This window comes from Danio aesculapii, chromosome 19 (genome assembly GCF_903798145.1).
Source record: "Danio aesculapii chromosome 19, fDanAes4.1, whole genome shotgun sequence".
Classification (NCBI taxonomy): Eukaryota; Metazoa; Chordata; class Actinopteri; order Cypriniformes; family Danionidae; genus Danio; species Danio aesculapii.
Genome location: NC_079453.1, coordinates 44,563,477 through 44,579,608, shown reverse-complemented (window position 1 = coordinate 44,579,608; position 16,132 = coordinate 44,563,477). Strand labels below are relative to the sequence as shown.

Sequence of the window (16,132 nt, the reverse complement as noted above, 5' to 3'; positions counted from 1 at the left end):
GTTGAAAATTATATAAATTCAAATTAGCTAGGACTAAAGTAAGAATTGTGAGATGAAAACTAAAAACTGAGAACGATATTGTGAATATTAAAATTAAAAACTCTGAATTCCAAGAAAAAAAGTCACAAATGAACTGAGAATTAAAGCATTGCAAGATGAAAACCTATATTGTGTGTAATAACACTGACCACACACACACACACACAATTACTCATTTTTATTCCGCCAGATTTAAAGTTGGCATAATTAAATGAAGGGTGGCATCGTGGCTCAGTGGTTAGCACTATCGCCTCACAGCAAGAAGGTCACTGGTTCGAGTCCTGACAAGCCAGTTGGCATTTCTGTATGGAGTTTTCATGTTCTCCTTGTGTTGGCGTGGGTTTCCTCAGGGTGCTCCGGTTTACCCCACAGTCCAAAGACATGCGCTACATGTGAATTGAATAAACAAAATTGTCCATAGTGTGTAAATTGGCAAGTGTGTATGGGTGTTTCCCAGTACTGGGTTCCAGCTGGAAGGGCATCCACTGTGTAAAACATGCTGGAATAGTTGGCGGTTCATTCCGCTGTGGCGACCCCTGATAAATAACGGACTAAGCTGAAGGAGAATGAGTGATGAAATGAAAAATCACCATATGTGTTTTCTAGATGCATCTTATTATGAACAGTTGATTCACAGGTTTCTGTTTTATGCGCTCAAAATCTTATTAAAGCATCCAAAAACGAGCCTTTATCTTATTTTATTCAATTGTAAATCACTTTGGACAAAAGCGTTTGCTAAATTTAATTTTATTATTATTTATTTGTACCTTTTACAAATCTGATTTTCCTATATACACACACATATATATTCATTAGTTGTGTGTATGCTGTATTTACACCATTTCCCACCCCCTCCTTCACTTCAGGCCTCTATAAGGGATTTAGCTTTATTTTAAATCAGATAATAAAAGCATTGTAAATATTAAAGATCCTCCTGGGACATTAGAGACATGTGGAGTCACATAACAAAACCGAAATGCCTATAATCATATCTGCTCATCCAGTGTTGTTCATCTGACTCCATATAAGGCTTACAGCGGATCGGCCATCCTGATTGGTCGATTGTGCTCATCAGCTGCTGTGGGGGGTTGAAGAACATGCATGAGCTTTACTGTACATTCATATGAGCTCTAATGTAGATGCATTTAAATACACTGCTGTACATTACAACTGTATACATTTATAAAATATGAATATTTAAGTGCAAAGGAAAATACTAATATATTGTGAACTGATCTGTGTTTAGCTGTGTTTGTCTATCATCTATAACTGGGTTTAAATTAAAAGATGAACATGTTTATTAATTGTTTTAAAGGGGCATGAGTTAATGGTTGAGAAGGTGGTCATGATTTGAGGATGATTATTGAGCTCAAGACAAAAACAAAATAGGCATTATTTGTAAATTAGCTCCCTCATGTGGTTTAATGGCTGTGTTACAGTGAGAGGATCAGAAATATGGTTTAGTGTTTGGCATTTTGGATGACCGTAAAGCTTCAGATCATTGAACATGTCGACACTGTTGTATTATGTCTGGGGCACGTTGTCAAAATGGAAAATGGCTATTAAATAGTCTGTTATATTGGGTTTAATGCAAATGCGTGAAACTAAAACCATTGTTTTGCCAAACATAATAATAATAATAATAATGCAATTTATTTAAAGGCGCCTTTCATGACACTCAAAGTCACCGTACAGAACAGCTAGAACAATCAGTTCAAATAAAAACATAAAATCAATAACATACAAAACAAACTTTTTAAAAATGCAGTCGGGTTAAAGAAAATAAGCTGGTCTAAATGTGTTTTGAGTTTGGATTTAAATTGTGAAAGAGAGTCTAAATTACGGAGATCAGGAGCAAGTGAATTCCAAAGCTGAGGAGCAGAGTGGCTGAAGGCTCTGTTCCCCATGGTGACAGAGGGAACAGTGAGGTGAATGGAAGAAGACCTGAGTGTTCGAGAAGGTGTGGCGATATGAGCAAGATTAGCAAAGTATGGAGGAGCGAGATTGTAATTATAATTAATTCTGAAAAAGATGGGAAGCCAGTGACGGTGCTGTAGAATGGGTGTGATGTGACAGAGGGGGTTTTTGTGATAATACGGGCTGCAGCATTTAGGGTGGGTCAGTGGTTAGCACTGTCGCCTCACAGCAAGAAGGTCACTGGTTTGAGTCCCTGCTGAGCCAGTTGGTGTATCTGTGTGGAGTTTGCATGTTCTCCCTGTGTTGGCGTGGGTTTCCCCCACAGTCCAAACACATGCACTATAGGTGAATTGGATAAACTAAATTGACAGTAGTGTATAAGTCTGAATGAGGGATGTGTATGGGTGTTTCCCAATACTGGGTTACAGTTCATCTGACGCTGTGTAAAACATATGCTGGATAAGTTGGTGGTTCAGTCCACTGTGGCGACCCCTGATAAATAAGGGACTAAGCCGAAGGAAAATTTGTTCATTCATTTTCTTTTCGGCTTAGTCCTTTTATTAATCTGGGGTTGCCACAACGGAATGAACCGCCAACTTATCCAGGATATGTTTTACGCAGCGGATGAGCCGCAACCCAACACTGAGAAACACCCATACACTCTTGCATTCACACACTGCTGCCAATTTAGTTTATTCAATTCACCTAAACAGCATGCGTTTGTATGGGAAACCGGAGCACCCGGAGGAAACCCACACCAACACGGGAAGAACATGCAAACTCCACACAGAACCGCCAACTGACCCAGCTGGGGCTTCTATGTATACTACCGCTCAAAGGTTTGGGGTCGTTTTTTTAAGAAACTTATTTTGTTCAAGGCGGCATTTTTTAAATGTAAGAAAAAATTGTTAATTACTAAATATTTATGTATTACTTGTATGTATTTTCAAATGAAATGATTACTCCAGTTATTAATTAATATTTATTATTAATTAATATAATTTATCAAGTTATCCACTTAATAATAATGATCATAATAATAAGATAACGCAGTTGCGCAGTAGGTAGTGCTGTCGCCTCACAGTAAGAAGGTCGCTGGTTCGAGCCTCGGCTGGGTCAGTTGGCATTTCTGTGTGGAGTTTGCATGTTCTCCCATGTTGGCGGGTGCTCTGGTTTCCCTCACAAGTACAAAGACGTGGAATAGGTGAATTTTGGGTAAGCTAAATTGTCCGTAGTGAATGAGTGTGTGTGGATGTTTCCCAGTGATAGGTTGCAGCTGGAAGGGTACATATGCTACATAAGTTGATGGTTCATTCCGCTGTGGCGACCTCAGATTAATAAAGGGACTAAGCCGAAAAGAAAACGAATGAATGTATTAGAGTGATTTGTGAAGGATCATGTGACTGAAGATTGGAGTAATGAAGCTGAAAACTGAAAGATTACAAATTTCTTTAAATATATTAATTGTTTTTACATTGTAAGATGCATTCTGACGGAGCAGATTTGACGGCCTGTGTGCAAGGGACAGTCCAATGTATTGCAAATTAAGTGCTAATGAAATTAGTTTCATGTCTGCAAAAAATGCATATTGCCAGTTGCAGGCCTGCCGGTGCCTTTAGTCTAACAAATGGCCGGGTGACACTTTCAGGCAAGGCCCTAAAAACAAGATTTTTGCACTAAACTTTTAATGGCAGTTTTAGTTTCTACTAATAAGCACTGCCCACTCATTTGTGTATTTAACTGAGTGCGAGCTGCAGTAGTACAGAGATCTTCGATGAAGGCCACAGCGACGGCGAGTTCTTATTAAAGGATTCTGCTTTGAAAATACCCGAAGATCTCCCTGGTTTTGTCGCTTTTCAAATTTACAACAAAATTTATCATTAAAATCACTGGAATAAATTATTAAATAAATTATAAACTACTTTTGAACAGTTATTTTATAGTGCAATAACATTTCACAATTTCTACTGTATTTTTGATGAAATAAATGCAGCTTTGGTGAGCAGGAGAAGCTTATGTTAAAACATTTCAAAATCCTACTGACCCCAAACGTTTGACCAGTAGTGTATATTAGTAATTTCAGGTCAGAAAAAGCATGTTTAATTTGTAGATAAATGTTATGAACATTAAACAAACAGCAAAGGTCTTTTTTTTTTTTAAAGTACTTATTTAAAATGAGCTGAAACAATACAACTCTTGATTTTTGGGGGAGACAATTTAAGTGCTTTATCTTCAAACCCCTCACATTTGTAAATAAAAAAAATAATTAAGTTAACTCGCTAAATTGTGCGGTATTTTAACATTTTATTTTAAATATATTTACTTTTTATGTAAATGAAAATGTAAGACATTTTATTTGACGTGCACACCAAAATAGGACATCCTGTCTGATATTTATGAAAATTAATCTTAGAGTTTTCAACTGCGCACAACTGAATGTTTGCATCTTTATACACATACATGGGGAAATACAACTGAACAAATGTTTCTGATTTGTTCTTCAAATGTCTTTATATACACAATAAAAGAGGATTTAAAATAACGTGGCTCAGAATACAAATTTCAGACTAATAAACGTTCATATTTTAATTTAAACACAGTTATAGACTACACCGCTAAACACAGATCAGTTCGCAATATTAGTATTTTCATTTGCACAGAAATATTAATGTTTTATGACCGTGTTGTAATGTACAGCAGTCTGAATTGTTAAGTCTGAACTAACAAACGAGACCTAAATCAAGCTCAAATGGGATTTTCAATCAAATTTAGTTGTAATTGTTCAACGTTATTCATGCTATCTGCTAAGTATGGTCATTTTACATTCTGCTCTCAAGTAAAACATATTTTTGGACTTGATCTGATGGTATTTACTGGCAGACATTAAATGGATTTAAATCAATCAATTGCACGCTGCATGATATATAAATTTAATAATGTAATCATCAGCATTCGGCTTCTTAATATTAATTACAGTCAGCTATAGTGAAACACTCACTTATCAAAGGTATGAATATTTAACGAGCATCACAGGGACTCCACCCTTGCACTGCTGTATCTGTGTTTCTATTGGCTGGATGTCAGGTGCATCTCCTGATTAATTAATGATGCTTTTGGTAGTTGATCGCATGCCACGCCCCTTTCCACTATGCTCCGCTGCTTAAAGTTTGTGTAGCTCATAAATGATGAAAGTACAAGGCTTTGCAGATGGCAGAGTGGTGTAAAATTAAAGTTAGCAGGCTGACTCCAGGCCTCACGTGCCTCAAGCTAAATAAAGGAAAAGTCAACAAGTTGCACTTGAGTGGGGATTCGTGTAATTCTATTAAAGGGGTCATCGGCTTGGTCTTACGCCCATTTTTACAAGATGTAATAAAAGTCTTGGGTATCACTAGAATGTGTATGAAGCTTCAGCTCAAATTACTTTATTCATTATAACATGCTATTAATGCTCTTTTTTTGAATGAGAGAAAGAAAAACATTGCTTTTCATCTCTCTTTAAATGCAAATTAACAGCCGCTGCTCGTCACGCACATGCCAGTAGAGGGCAGAGCCTTTAATGTCTGTGTGAATACAAAGGGCTCTATTTTAATGATCTAGGCACAAAGTCTAAAGCGCAGGGTGAAAAAGCATTAAGGGCGTGTCTGAATCCACTTTTGCTATTTTAAGGAAGGAAAAATACGCTCTGCACCGCGACGCATGGTCTAACACGGTTGAGCTTATTCTCTTAATGAGTTATGCGTGTGTTTGGAGAATAAACCAATTAGAGTCTCATCTCCCATTTCCCTTTAAGTGTCATGTTGAGTCACGCCATGGCGCATTTGCTATTTACATGGAGGACTTTGTAAGTGGAACAACTGAACGCTTCACTAGTGAGAAAACAGTTGAACGGACCATCTGCAGCGCAAGGATAAAGAACGAGCCTCCTCCAATCGGCCTTTACTTTCACTTTGTCTTTCTTTCGTGGATAAGGAAACAGTGTTGTACGTAGACATCCATTAGCCTATACATAATTAATTTTGTTTGTTAAGTGCAAAGATAATACAAATATGCATAGAAGTAATACTACTACAAATAATAACATTATACAAAAGCAAATCGTCATGAATAAACTTAAAAAAAAGCTTGTAAAAATATGTGTATTGTTGTAGATCCTGCGTGTTTTAAGCAATGTGTAAGCGAGGCGCACAACTAATTTAATTCTAAGTTCCTTAAAATAGCAATGCACCAACTATGCGCCTTAACACACCTCTTTTCTAGACCAGAACACGCATGAGTCCAAAGTAGGCGCAAATGGATTTGCTAATTAAAAAAAAATAAATGAAAAATTAAGGTTGCGTAGGTCTGAAAATAACAACACATTGGGGCAAACAGGTTTTGCACCTTATTGCGCTGGATGTATGATATGGCTTGAATGTTTACAATGTTATTCCTTAGGTGGACAAAGTTATTCCAAAAAAAAAAATAAATAAATAAATAAATATAACCACAGCCTCTTACAGTTATAAAGTTACACAGGAATGATGTGCAAATAAGAAGCCCCGCCCCCTAATCAATATTCTGTTGTTGAATATTATATATTCCAGGTTCACGCTGACTTTAAAGCTTACAAAAGTTAATATCTTGCTGGTTTAAATACCTGATATGCAACTTAAATAATATACAGAAATTTAAGCAAAGCAACATGTTTGACGGGTAAGAAATCACATGTATCATTCTATTATCTCTTTTGCATGAAGACTACACTACAAACTCAATCAGGGTTCACTTCTTGGGCAGGAATTACTTCAATTTAAGATTCGGTGATGGTGAGATGTTAATTCTGAAAGAAAGTCTATGACTGCGTCAGAAATCGGAAACTATATAGTACGCTAAAAACAGGATGCGAGCTTAGTATGTCCGAATTTATAGAATTCTAAAAACAGTATGCGAGAAGTACCCGGATGACCTACTACTTCCAATGAGATTCTGAAGTGTGCATCGATGGACGCTACGCTATCCCATGATGCACCGCTAGAGAATTCCATTCATACCACTCACATTCATACGGTATAGAGCGTACTTTTCTAACAGCCGAGTAGTAAATTTAAATGCAGTACCTATTGAGTAGATTTCAGACGTGAGCTGGAAGTTATATGTTAGAGGGTGTGGTTACAAACATTGTGGCTGAAGTACACAGAAGCAAATGGTCAGACTTTGAAGACTACCAAAAGTTTTTCCAGCAGATTAACTGTTAGATTCACTGTTGGTCTAAAGAACAATGTACACAAATCAATTCACAATGTTAATTTGCTAAATATAAGACTACAATGGAGACATTTGAGGGAGCTCAGAAAATGCTTACTTACAAAATAAGTCATGCTCAAACAGCAGCATTACACACTAAAGTAAACAAAAGCGCATTAGGGCTGCACAATATTGGAAAATATGAACATTGCGATATTTTGTTTTTTTTTTTGTTTGCGATATGAATATAATTTTAAAAAGGTGACCTAAATAACTACTTGGAAAGAATTCCTACATCTGCATAAAACATAAAAACAAGTTGCAAGCACAGATGAATACAATAAAAAGATCAATTATATTTTATTTATATATATATATATATATATATATATATATATACTTTTTTTTTTGTGTGTGTGTTTTATGATTTCTAGGAAGTCTAAAATGTAATAATTTCTTGGTTTAATTTCACTTGATAACTTAGTCACAGTTCCTAAAAACACGTCCAAATCTTTCACTCTATTAGGGTTAAACTTTGTAACTCCACAAATCATGTTTTGCTCATTATAAATCACAACTCAACATTGCGATGTGACTATTGCAGATAGGCATATTGAGATATCGATGCTGAAACAACAATATATTGTGCAGACCTGAAGTGTATTTAAAACAAATACAACCCTTTTGAGTGGATTAAATTGTATAAGTCATCGCAGGTAATACATATGTTCTTTTATAAGCACAAAACTCAAGCGTTTTCTAAAGCACAAAGACATTAGGGTGAAAGGTTTTTCCTTTATTTTCCACATCAAACTTACACCAGGTTGCACTCATTGAAAGGGTTCTATAAATTTGTCAATATCATCTAAAAAGAAAATAAAACGGATTAAAACATCACTGGCATTTTTATCAGAACACATTTTTCCTATCAACTCCAGACATTAGAAACAGTGCTTATTCACCCGTGTTTGAGGCTTACAGACAGAGCTCGTGGGTCTCAGTTTGAGAAATATTTTGTGGTCAAATTAGAGAAATCTTTAGCAGACAAAGAACACAAGATAATTAAAAAAAATCAAAAGGACAGATCACTCATTCCTTACATCTAACTTAAGAGGAGCTCATAACTGGACAAAGGAGCTTGCAAACTTAAAAAAGGAGACAGAAAAATCTAACTTCGTTAAAACAAAACATCAAAATCCAACAACAAAGCTAAAACCCTTTTAGAGAGGTTTACAGCACATAAAACCCCCAAACACAACACTCTCACAACAACCAAGTACTTGAAATTTAAACAGGTGACCTGTGTGTATGTAAATCTTTTGACGTGTGCTTTGTATTAAAACAACTGACCAAACAGATTAGTTAAAAAAAAGAAAAGGAAACAGATACTATATACATATTGCCATACGAACATCAGATTAAAGGTATCACTGTAAATACCTCAAAACGAAAGGTAGAAACTAACCTGTTTCACGCCAAGACAAAAGGTAGAAAGGTACTCAAGGGTGCCATTTAATCCAACAAAGCTGTTAAACCTGAAAATGGTGAGAAATTTCCAGCAACGGCATTTCTCTTACAATTGAGAGCAAATTCAAAGTCATTTATATTTGATTTAACGTCTAGCATGACACATTTTCAAAAATAGGTGGCTTCTGCATAAAAGGTGAGAAAGGGCGAACTGCTCATAGGTAACACATGATCCATCTCTTTATTAAAAAACTACTTGGAGATTAAAACTGAATATTGATTTGCCAACGCGTACAGCCCGATCCTTCACATCACATTTACATACATAAAATTTCTCACAAGATCACATACCATCTGGCCTGCCGACACGAGCCGGATCTACAAGAGAAGCGGAGTCCGTTCCCATATAAAGAGTGTGACACCAGATCCTTGGCAGCGATTGGTCGATCCTGGAACTAAGGGGGTTGACGGCTGGAGATGATTGGCTTGCTGCTCCGTGGTGGGCGGAGCATGAGACCTGGAGAGGTAGAAGAGGAGCAGGAAACGCTCTGCTTCCTCACAGAGGAGTTTGTGGATTTGGACAAACGTTCGCTGCAGTCTCCTCTCAGTGGTGAAATCCTAGCGCTGTATTTACAATCAGGAAATCTCAAAGCTCACGCCCTCGCCAACCTATCCCCACCCCCCCGACACCAATTGAACATGTTGGGAATAAACTTGGAATGGCTATAAATGAATTGTCAATAAACCCCCATGTATATAGTGTAATAATATATAACGCTTTTATAAAAGAAAACACTTAGCCTCTACAGTGATTTATCTATGGTTTACAAAGAGAGAAAAACAATCTGCAAGATCACGGTCTTTTTTCAGGGTTGATCTAAAGCTTGGATACGGTTTTCCAAGGAGTCAGAGATGGGGTTAGTCGTCATCTTCATCGTCATCTTCACCCTCATCTTCTGCCTCCCTCTTTCGCTTCTCTCCTCGAACATCAGCCTCTTCTGCACAGAGTAGAACAGCTCATTCATTAGGCTGAAGAGTGTACTTTTATAAAGGCTAGTTAGGAAGTAGGCTTATTATATTACTTTTTTTACTACAATTAATCGCTGAAGTTATCGTTGCGGTATATTACAATATTGACCCAAGCTCCAAAAAAGATTATTTTAACAGGTAAAATAGCAACAAATACTGTGTAATGCTTTATTGAATATACATGTTCAGAGAAAACAAAGACTAACCAAATTAAATTGCAAAAAGATGATAAAACACAATAGGTGACACTTTAAAATAAAGTCTCGTTGGTAAATGTTTTTAATGGATTAAAATCAACTATGAGAAAAGGCTTATTACAGTTACCATGTTTATATTAATTTTAATAAACAATAAAATAAACTGAATTTATGACTTGTGGTAAATCAGTCGACTACTTTCATTTTAATGTGCCATTTTGAATTAACTAAGAAAAGGACATCACCTAAGATTAATAAAAGCTTTTGTAGTTTAGTTAAATTAATGTTAAAGCCTGGTTTCTCTTGAGATTTTTTTTTTATTCTTTACTTTCGCCAATTGGTGACGTTTTTTTCCTCGTCGCTGTCGCCACTAGCTTGCATGGATCGGGACTTGTAGAGCTGTGCATCGATGGATTTGCTCTTCAGTGTTTGGACTCTCAGCAGTGAATATTAAACCACACTGAACTGACACCGTTTCAATTTACTATAATCTTCTATGTTAAGCTGCTTTGACACAATCTACATTGTAAATGCGCTACACAAATAAAGGTAAATTAAATTGAATGTTATCTATTGGAGCCTTATTGGACAGTGTTAAAGTACAAGAGCCTTATAAATAGTCAAAATCATCATTTCAGCAGTTTCAGACAGAATTTCAATTATTTTAGCCAGATTAATGTGTAAATGTAACTAAAAAGATAAACAATTAAGTCTCTAAGCATTTGCCAATGTTATGAACTACAATCAGAATATTCTTAAAGAATAAATAATAAATTATTCATAGTATTTTGAAGATATGTTCATTATCACGATAGACTGAATTATTGAATTCTGGCATACACTACCTGACAAAAGTCTTGTTGTCTAGTCAAGTTTTAGAAACAACAAATAATAACTTGACTTCTAGTTGATCATTTGGTATCAGAAGTGGTTTATATGAAAGGCAAAGGCTTCTAGATTACGCTTGATCATGCCTTGATTTTTAATTTAATAAGGAGAGTAAGAACTGACTTTGCTTAAACAAAAGTCTCGTCACTTAACAGAAATAATGTCCAGTATAGAATATAAAGTCATGCTGCATTGGAAACAGAATTAATATTGTGTATGACTCCATCATGAGCTTGGAGGACTGCATCCATACATCTCTGCAATGACTCAAATCACTTATTAATAAAGTCATCTTGAATGGCAAAAAAAAAGTGTTCTTGCAGGACTCCTAGAGTTCATCAAGATGCATCTTCAATGCCTCCATCTTACCCCAGACATGCTCAATAATGTTCAAATCTGGTGACTAGGCTGGCCAATCCTGGAGCACCTTGACCTTCTTTGCTTTCAGGAACTTTGATGTGGAGGCTGAAGTATGAGTAGGAGCGCTATCCTGCTGAAGAATTTACCCTCTCCTGAGGCTGGTGAAGTTGCCATCCACTCTGCAGATCTCTCGCACGCCCCCATACTGAATGTAACCCCAAACCATGATTTTTCCTTCACCAAACTTGACTGATTTCTATGAAAATCTTGGGTCAATGCGGGTTCCAGTAGGTCTTCTACAGTATTTGTGATGATTGGGATGCAGTTCAACAAATGATTCATCAGAAAAATCTACCTTTTGCCACTTTTCCAAATGATCAACTAAAATCAAGTTATTATTTGTTGCTCCTTTGTTACACCTGGGATTGACGAAAAGACTTGTCAGGTAGTGTACATCTACTAGATAGCATAAGTAATGCTTACCCTCTCCGCCTTCCTCCTCTTCCTCTTCTACGTAATCATCATCATCTTCCTCGTCCTTTTATCAAAGGAACGGATCGTTAATAAGATTTATGGTTTAGTGAAAGTAAAAAAGAAAGAAAGCAGCAGCTACATCACCTGGATGTCCTCTTTCATTAGATAGGACAGCCCAACCTCTCCACCCTCTGAACCTTCCTCATCCTCCTCCTCTTCTTCCTCGTAGTCTCCCAGCTGCCCTGCTCCTTCATCACCATCCTCATCATCGTCTGCATTGAAAAGTGGTGCAAAAAATGTAATAATGCACAATTCTTTTATACTGGACCATATGCATGGCTTTTGCTGTTTTTTTTTCCGCTACTATGCTAGTTTTTAACAGCAGATGGGGCTCTAGACTAGTTTAACTATACGCTTAAATACAAGTGCAAGACATTTACATTTAGCAGACACTTTGGTCCAAAGCAAATTGTAATTGAGGCATTCAGCGATTCAACAAGAAGGCAATGCACACAAGTGCTAATTATACAAAGGAAAGAGCGCTTGCTTAGTTGTGCAAGTCAGCTGCTATGTCATGAGATTAATGTAAACAGTTCACAATGAACATTCTTATAACTCACTATAAGCTTTCCTACATTTATTAATGATAGTTTAGGTTCATCTGGTATTTATTTATTTATTTATTTATGTCTTAATGCCATGTCAGTAGCATTGGCTTTATTTTTAGCAAGACTTGTACTAAATAGGATCCACTGGTATGTGTAAGGAATTGGACACAAGAAGAGTGTGGCTGTTTGTTAATCATACAGCGCCATCTGATGTTAAAACCAAGCTCAGAATCCATTCAAGAGAGAATGCTATTACGAAAATCTTTGAATTGATTTCTCAAACAATTTTCCTCCACAGATCTAGTTAATTATTACATTATTTTAACTGTATATATGATTTAACTGATTTGTAAGGCAACTAATCTTATCCTGGAACATGTTTTTTTATGTTTCTCTAAAACCCATCACCTCTTTTTAGCTGTTTTGTTGTTATAAGTTTATTTATTGTTTAATACCATGTCAGCATCAGAAGCTATAGAAGAGGTAGTAACAAATATAATACGCATGTAATTTCAGATAACTACACAGAAAACCAGCAAAACTATACACAAAGAAAACAATATAAAAGAGTCGGCCTCTTCGGTCATCTAACCCAGTGTTTCATAACCCTGTTCCTGGAGGCACACCAACAGTACATATATTTTGGATGTCTCCCTTTTCTGACGCATTAACTACAAGTTTTGGAGTGTCTTCTAATGTTCTGGTGAGTTGATTCAGGTGTGTTTGATTAGGGAGAGGTTGAAAATGTGAACTGTTGGTGTGCCTTCAGGAACAGGGTTGGGAAACACTGATCTAACCAAAGACTGTTATGCATCCCCAAGTCGAGGCTGAAATGCAGAGGTGACCGTGCTTTCGCAGTAGCTGGTCCTAGGTTGTGGAATGCTCTGCCCCTCTGTATCAGATCTGTTTCAAAATCTAGGTGGAAAACTTACCTCTTTGATTTGGCATTTTATCAGTGAAAATTGTCTGTTTTAGCAATAATTTTATAATTTTATATATACACATTTGTTTTTTATGTTTTGATTTGTACTGTGCAGCACATTGGTCAGCCTCTGGTTGTGTTAAATAGTGCTATATAAATAAAATAAATAATAAAATATCATTTATATAAAATCCATTTATTAGTAAAAAATCTCAAATATTTACCAAAATCAAAGAACATAATTTTTTTTATTTATTTATTTCCGTTTAAATAATATTTGCTTTAATTTATCCTTTATTGTAATAAATTATTGCATTTACAATTTGAAGGAAAGGAAAGAAGGAAAATATAACTTCTGTACATTACTCTCTCACAAGCAACACTTACTGGCTGCAGTTCACTTCACAGCCACCAGTGCTGCTAATAACAAGAGCTTCAACGTGTAGCACCGGAAAAGCTTCTTCCGATTGATCAAGCTTCATCTTGATTTGTATTTCTTACCATCATCGTCAGCCTCTGAGTCTGGAGCTTCGTTGTCTTCAGCGTCGAAGCCGTCCAGATATGTGACCTGAGGCAGCAGCTCGAAGATGCTTTCCCTGTAGTCCTCCAACGTGGTGATCTCGCAGTTGAACAAGTCCAAACTCTTCAGGTTCTTTAGGTTTTGCTGAGGATTGAAGAGTATGTCATACATCACTGATTACTTAACATCTAGAAAATATATGACTTATTCAACAATAAGTTGGTATGGTTTAAATGCATTATTAGTAGTAGTAGTATTTACCAGGGCCTCCAGTGTGCTGAGCTCTTTAATCTTGTTGCCACTCAAATTTAGGTAAGTCAGATTGGCGCATTTCTCAGCAAGAGTCTCCAGTGTCCCTGAGATGTTATTATCACTCAACTCCAACTGGAAAAGACAAAGTTGCTTTTAATATAAACATTCAGTAATTCAGTTTTAATGTCAAGGCGCTGTATATAAGCTTACTATAGAACAGAAAGTTGAGAAACAATGAAGCAAAATTCACCTCAATCAAATTCCAAAATTATATGCAATTAGCAATGTTTGTTAAAGTGATCGTTGTTAGGTGCTTGTGTTGTTTGTGTTTTTTTCCCGCTCTCGCTGTTCTCCTGTATCTGCTTCATATTCTCATGTTCCGTTCATTGGTCAATCTATCCGTCAATCATTTCCTCCCTAGTGACGTCACTCTGACGTCATGTCCAATAGGCAAAGACCATCCAGCATAAAAGTACATGCTAGACCACACACCAGTCCCTCTTGTTTCTGTTGTACTGCTGTGTTGTTGCGTTAAGAAAGAAAACCCGGTCTAACTGTATATTTGATTCACTTGTTCCATTGTTTACGAGGCTTGGACGAAGCGGACAGGTAATATAGTCACATAACATACATTTTGCAACACATAGGACTACTCGTGTGTGTATAGAACATTAGGTTAGGGGCGATCGCCAACCCTTGCACTTTTTGGATAGAGTAAGATAGTTAGGATACTCGGAAGACCTCTTCATGTGTTTCTTTATTTAATTTTTTATTTGTTTAGTTAGTTCGTTATTACTGGAGAGTTAGACATTGTTTGGGTTTCGTTCTTTTCTTTAGGGCCGCCCACATCCCTTCTGCCAGCTCTCTTGTTTTTCCCCCGTCTTTGTGTTCGCCCCCAATATTGTACATATTGTAAATAATGTATTTTTGCTTATCTTCTTTACTTTATTTTTGATTAAATTCGTTGTTTTGTTCACTTTGAGAATTGTAAATAAGTCCGTTTTAGTATATATATTTTGGTTGTTTTTTGCACTTCCCTCACGGTTTATATAAATTTATTTTTAATTGTACTTTAAATGTCAAACCCCATTCCTCTAGACCAGGGGTGGGCAAACTCGGTCCTGGAGGGCCGGTGTCCTGCATAGTTTAGCTTTAACTCTAATCAAACACACCTAAACATCCTAATCAGTGTCTCCAAGATCACTAATTATCTAGAAGCAGGTGCGTTTGATCAGAGTTGGAGCTAAACTGTGCAGGACACCGGCCCTCCAGGACTGAGTTCGCCCACCCCTGCTCTAGACTAACATCAGGGGTTTGTAACAATCGTTCACCCAAAAATGAAAATTATACCATCTTTTATTTATGATCCACTTGATCTAAACCGGTTTCAGTCTCTTTTTTTCCATTGTACACAAATAAAAATCCACCGAAGAATGTTAAAAAAAAAAAAAAAAAGAGATAGACTTAAAGTATTTTGTTCCTACTATGGATACATCAATGGCCGTTTTTTCCCCAACATTCGTCAGAATATTATGTTTGATGTTCAACAGAAGAAATACTTCAGTTTAGAATCACTTCAGTGCAAGTAAACAATGAGGAAAGTTACATTTCGAATGAACTCTTTAAAGCATGAATACACAAGCACTGAATGCCATTTAACATATACATAATGTATAGTAGACCCGTGCTTTACACAAACATACAAAAATAAATTCATCTACTTCAAATACGTACTTTTCCATCTAACAACACTCCTTTCCACCAAGCATCCTCCATCCATTTTTTGCGCAGTTTAATAATACAGCGTGTCTACATTAATATGTAAACTGTTACAGTATCCGCTTCCAGCTTGGTTAGAGCATCACAGTTAAAGGGACAGTTCAGTTAAAAATTAAAACTGACTTGCTATTTACTCACACTCAAGTGATATTAAACATTTATGAGTCTTTATGATCTGTTGAACACAAAACAAGAATGTCAAAACAACAGCAGCCACTAACATCCATAGTAGAAGAAAATAAAATACTTTGGAGGTCAATGGCTGATGCTTTCCAAAAATATTTCAAAACATCTTCAACAAAAGAAAGAATCTCAAGGAGGAATGTATTAAAAGCGGAGGATGAGTAAACGACTGATGAGGATGATGTATTTTGATTTAATGCCATGTCAGCAACAAAGGCTATTTCATGGCATTAATAAACACACAACTTAACAGCAACAAACGACTATAGAAATT

At 36.3% G+C, this 16,132-nt stretch overlaps 1 protein-coding gene across 1 annotated transcript in view; it reads right to left on the bottom strand.

Annotated features, from left to right (window-relative positions):
* Positions 1 to 7,954: 7,954 nt before the first annotated feature.
* Positions 7,955 to 16,132, bottom strand: part of anp32e (acidic (leucine-rich) nuclear phosphoprotein 32 family, member E) — a 12,836-nt gene continuing 4,658 nt past the window's right edge. The window contains exons 3-7 of the mRNA XM_056479798.1: positions 13,906 to 14,028; positions 13,626 to 13,788; positions 11,739 to 11,866; positions 11,604 to 11,658; positions 7,955 to 9,644 (exon numbers count right to left, since the gene is read on the bottom strand). Of these exons, the coding sequence (XP_056335773.1) occupies positions 9,565 to 9,644; positions 11,604 to 11,658; positions 11,739 to 11,866; positions 13,626 to 13,788; positions 13,906 to 14,028 (549 nt within the window). The 3' untranslated portion in view covers positions 7,955 to 9,564. The remainder of the gene's footprint in view (positions 9,645 to 11,603; positions 11,659 to 11,738; positions 11,867 to 13,625; positions 13,789 to 13,905; positions 14,029 to 16,132) is intronic.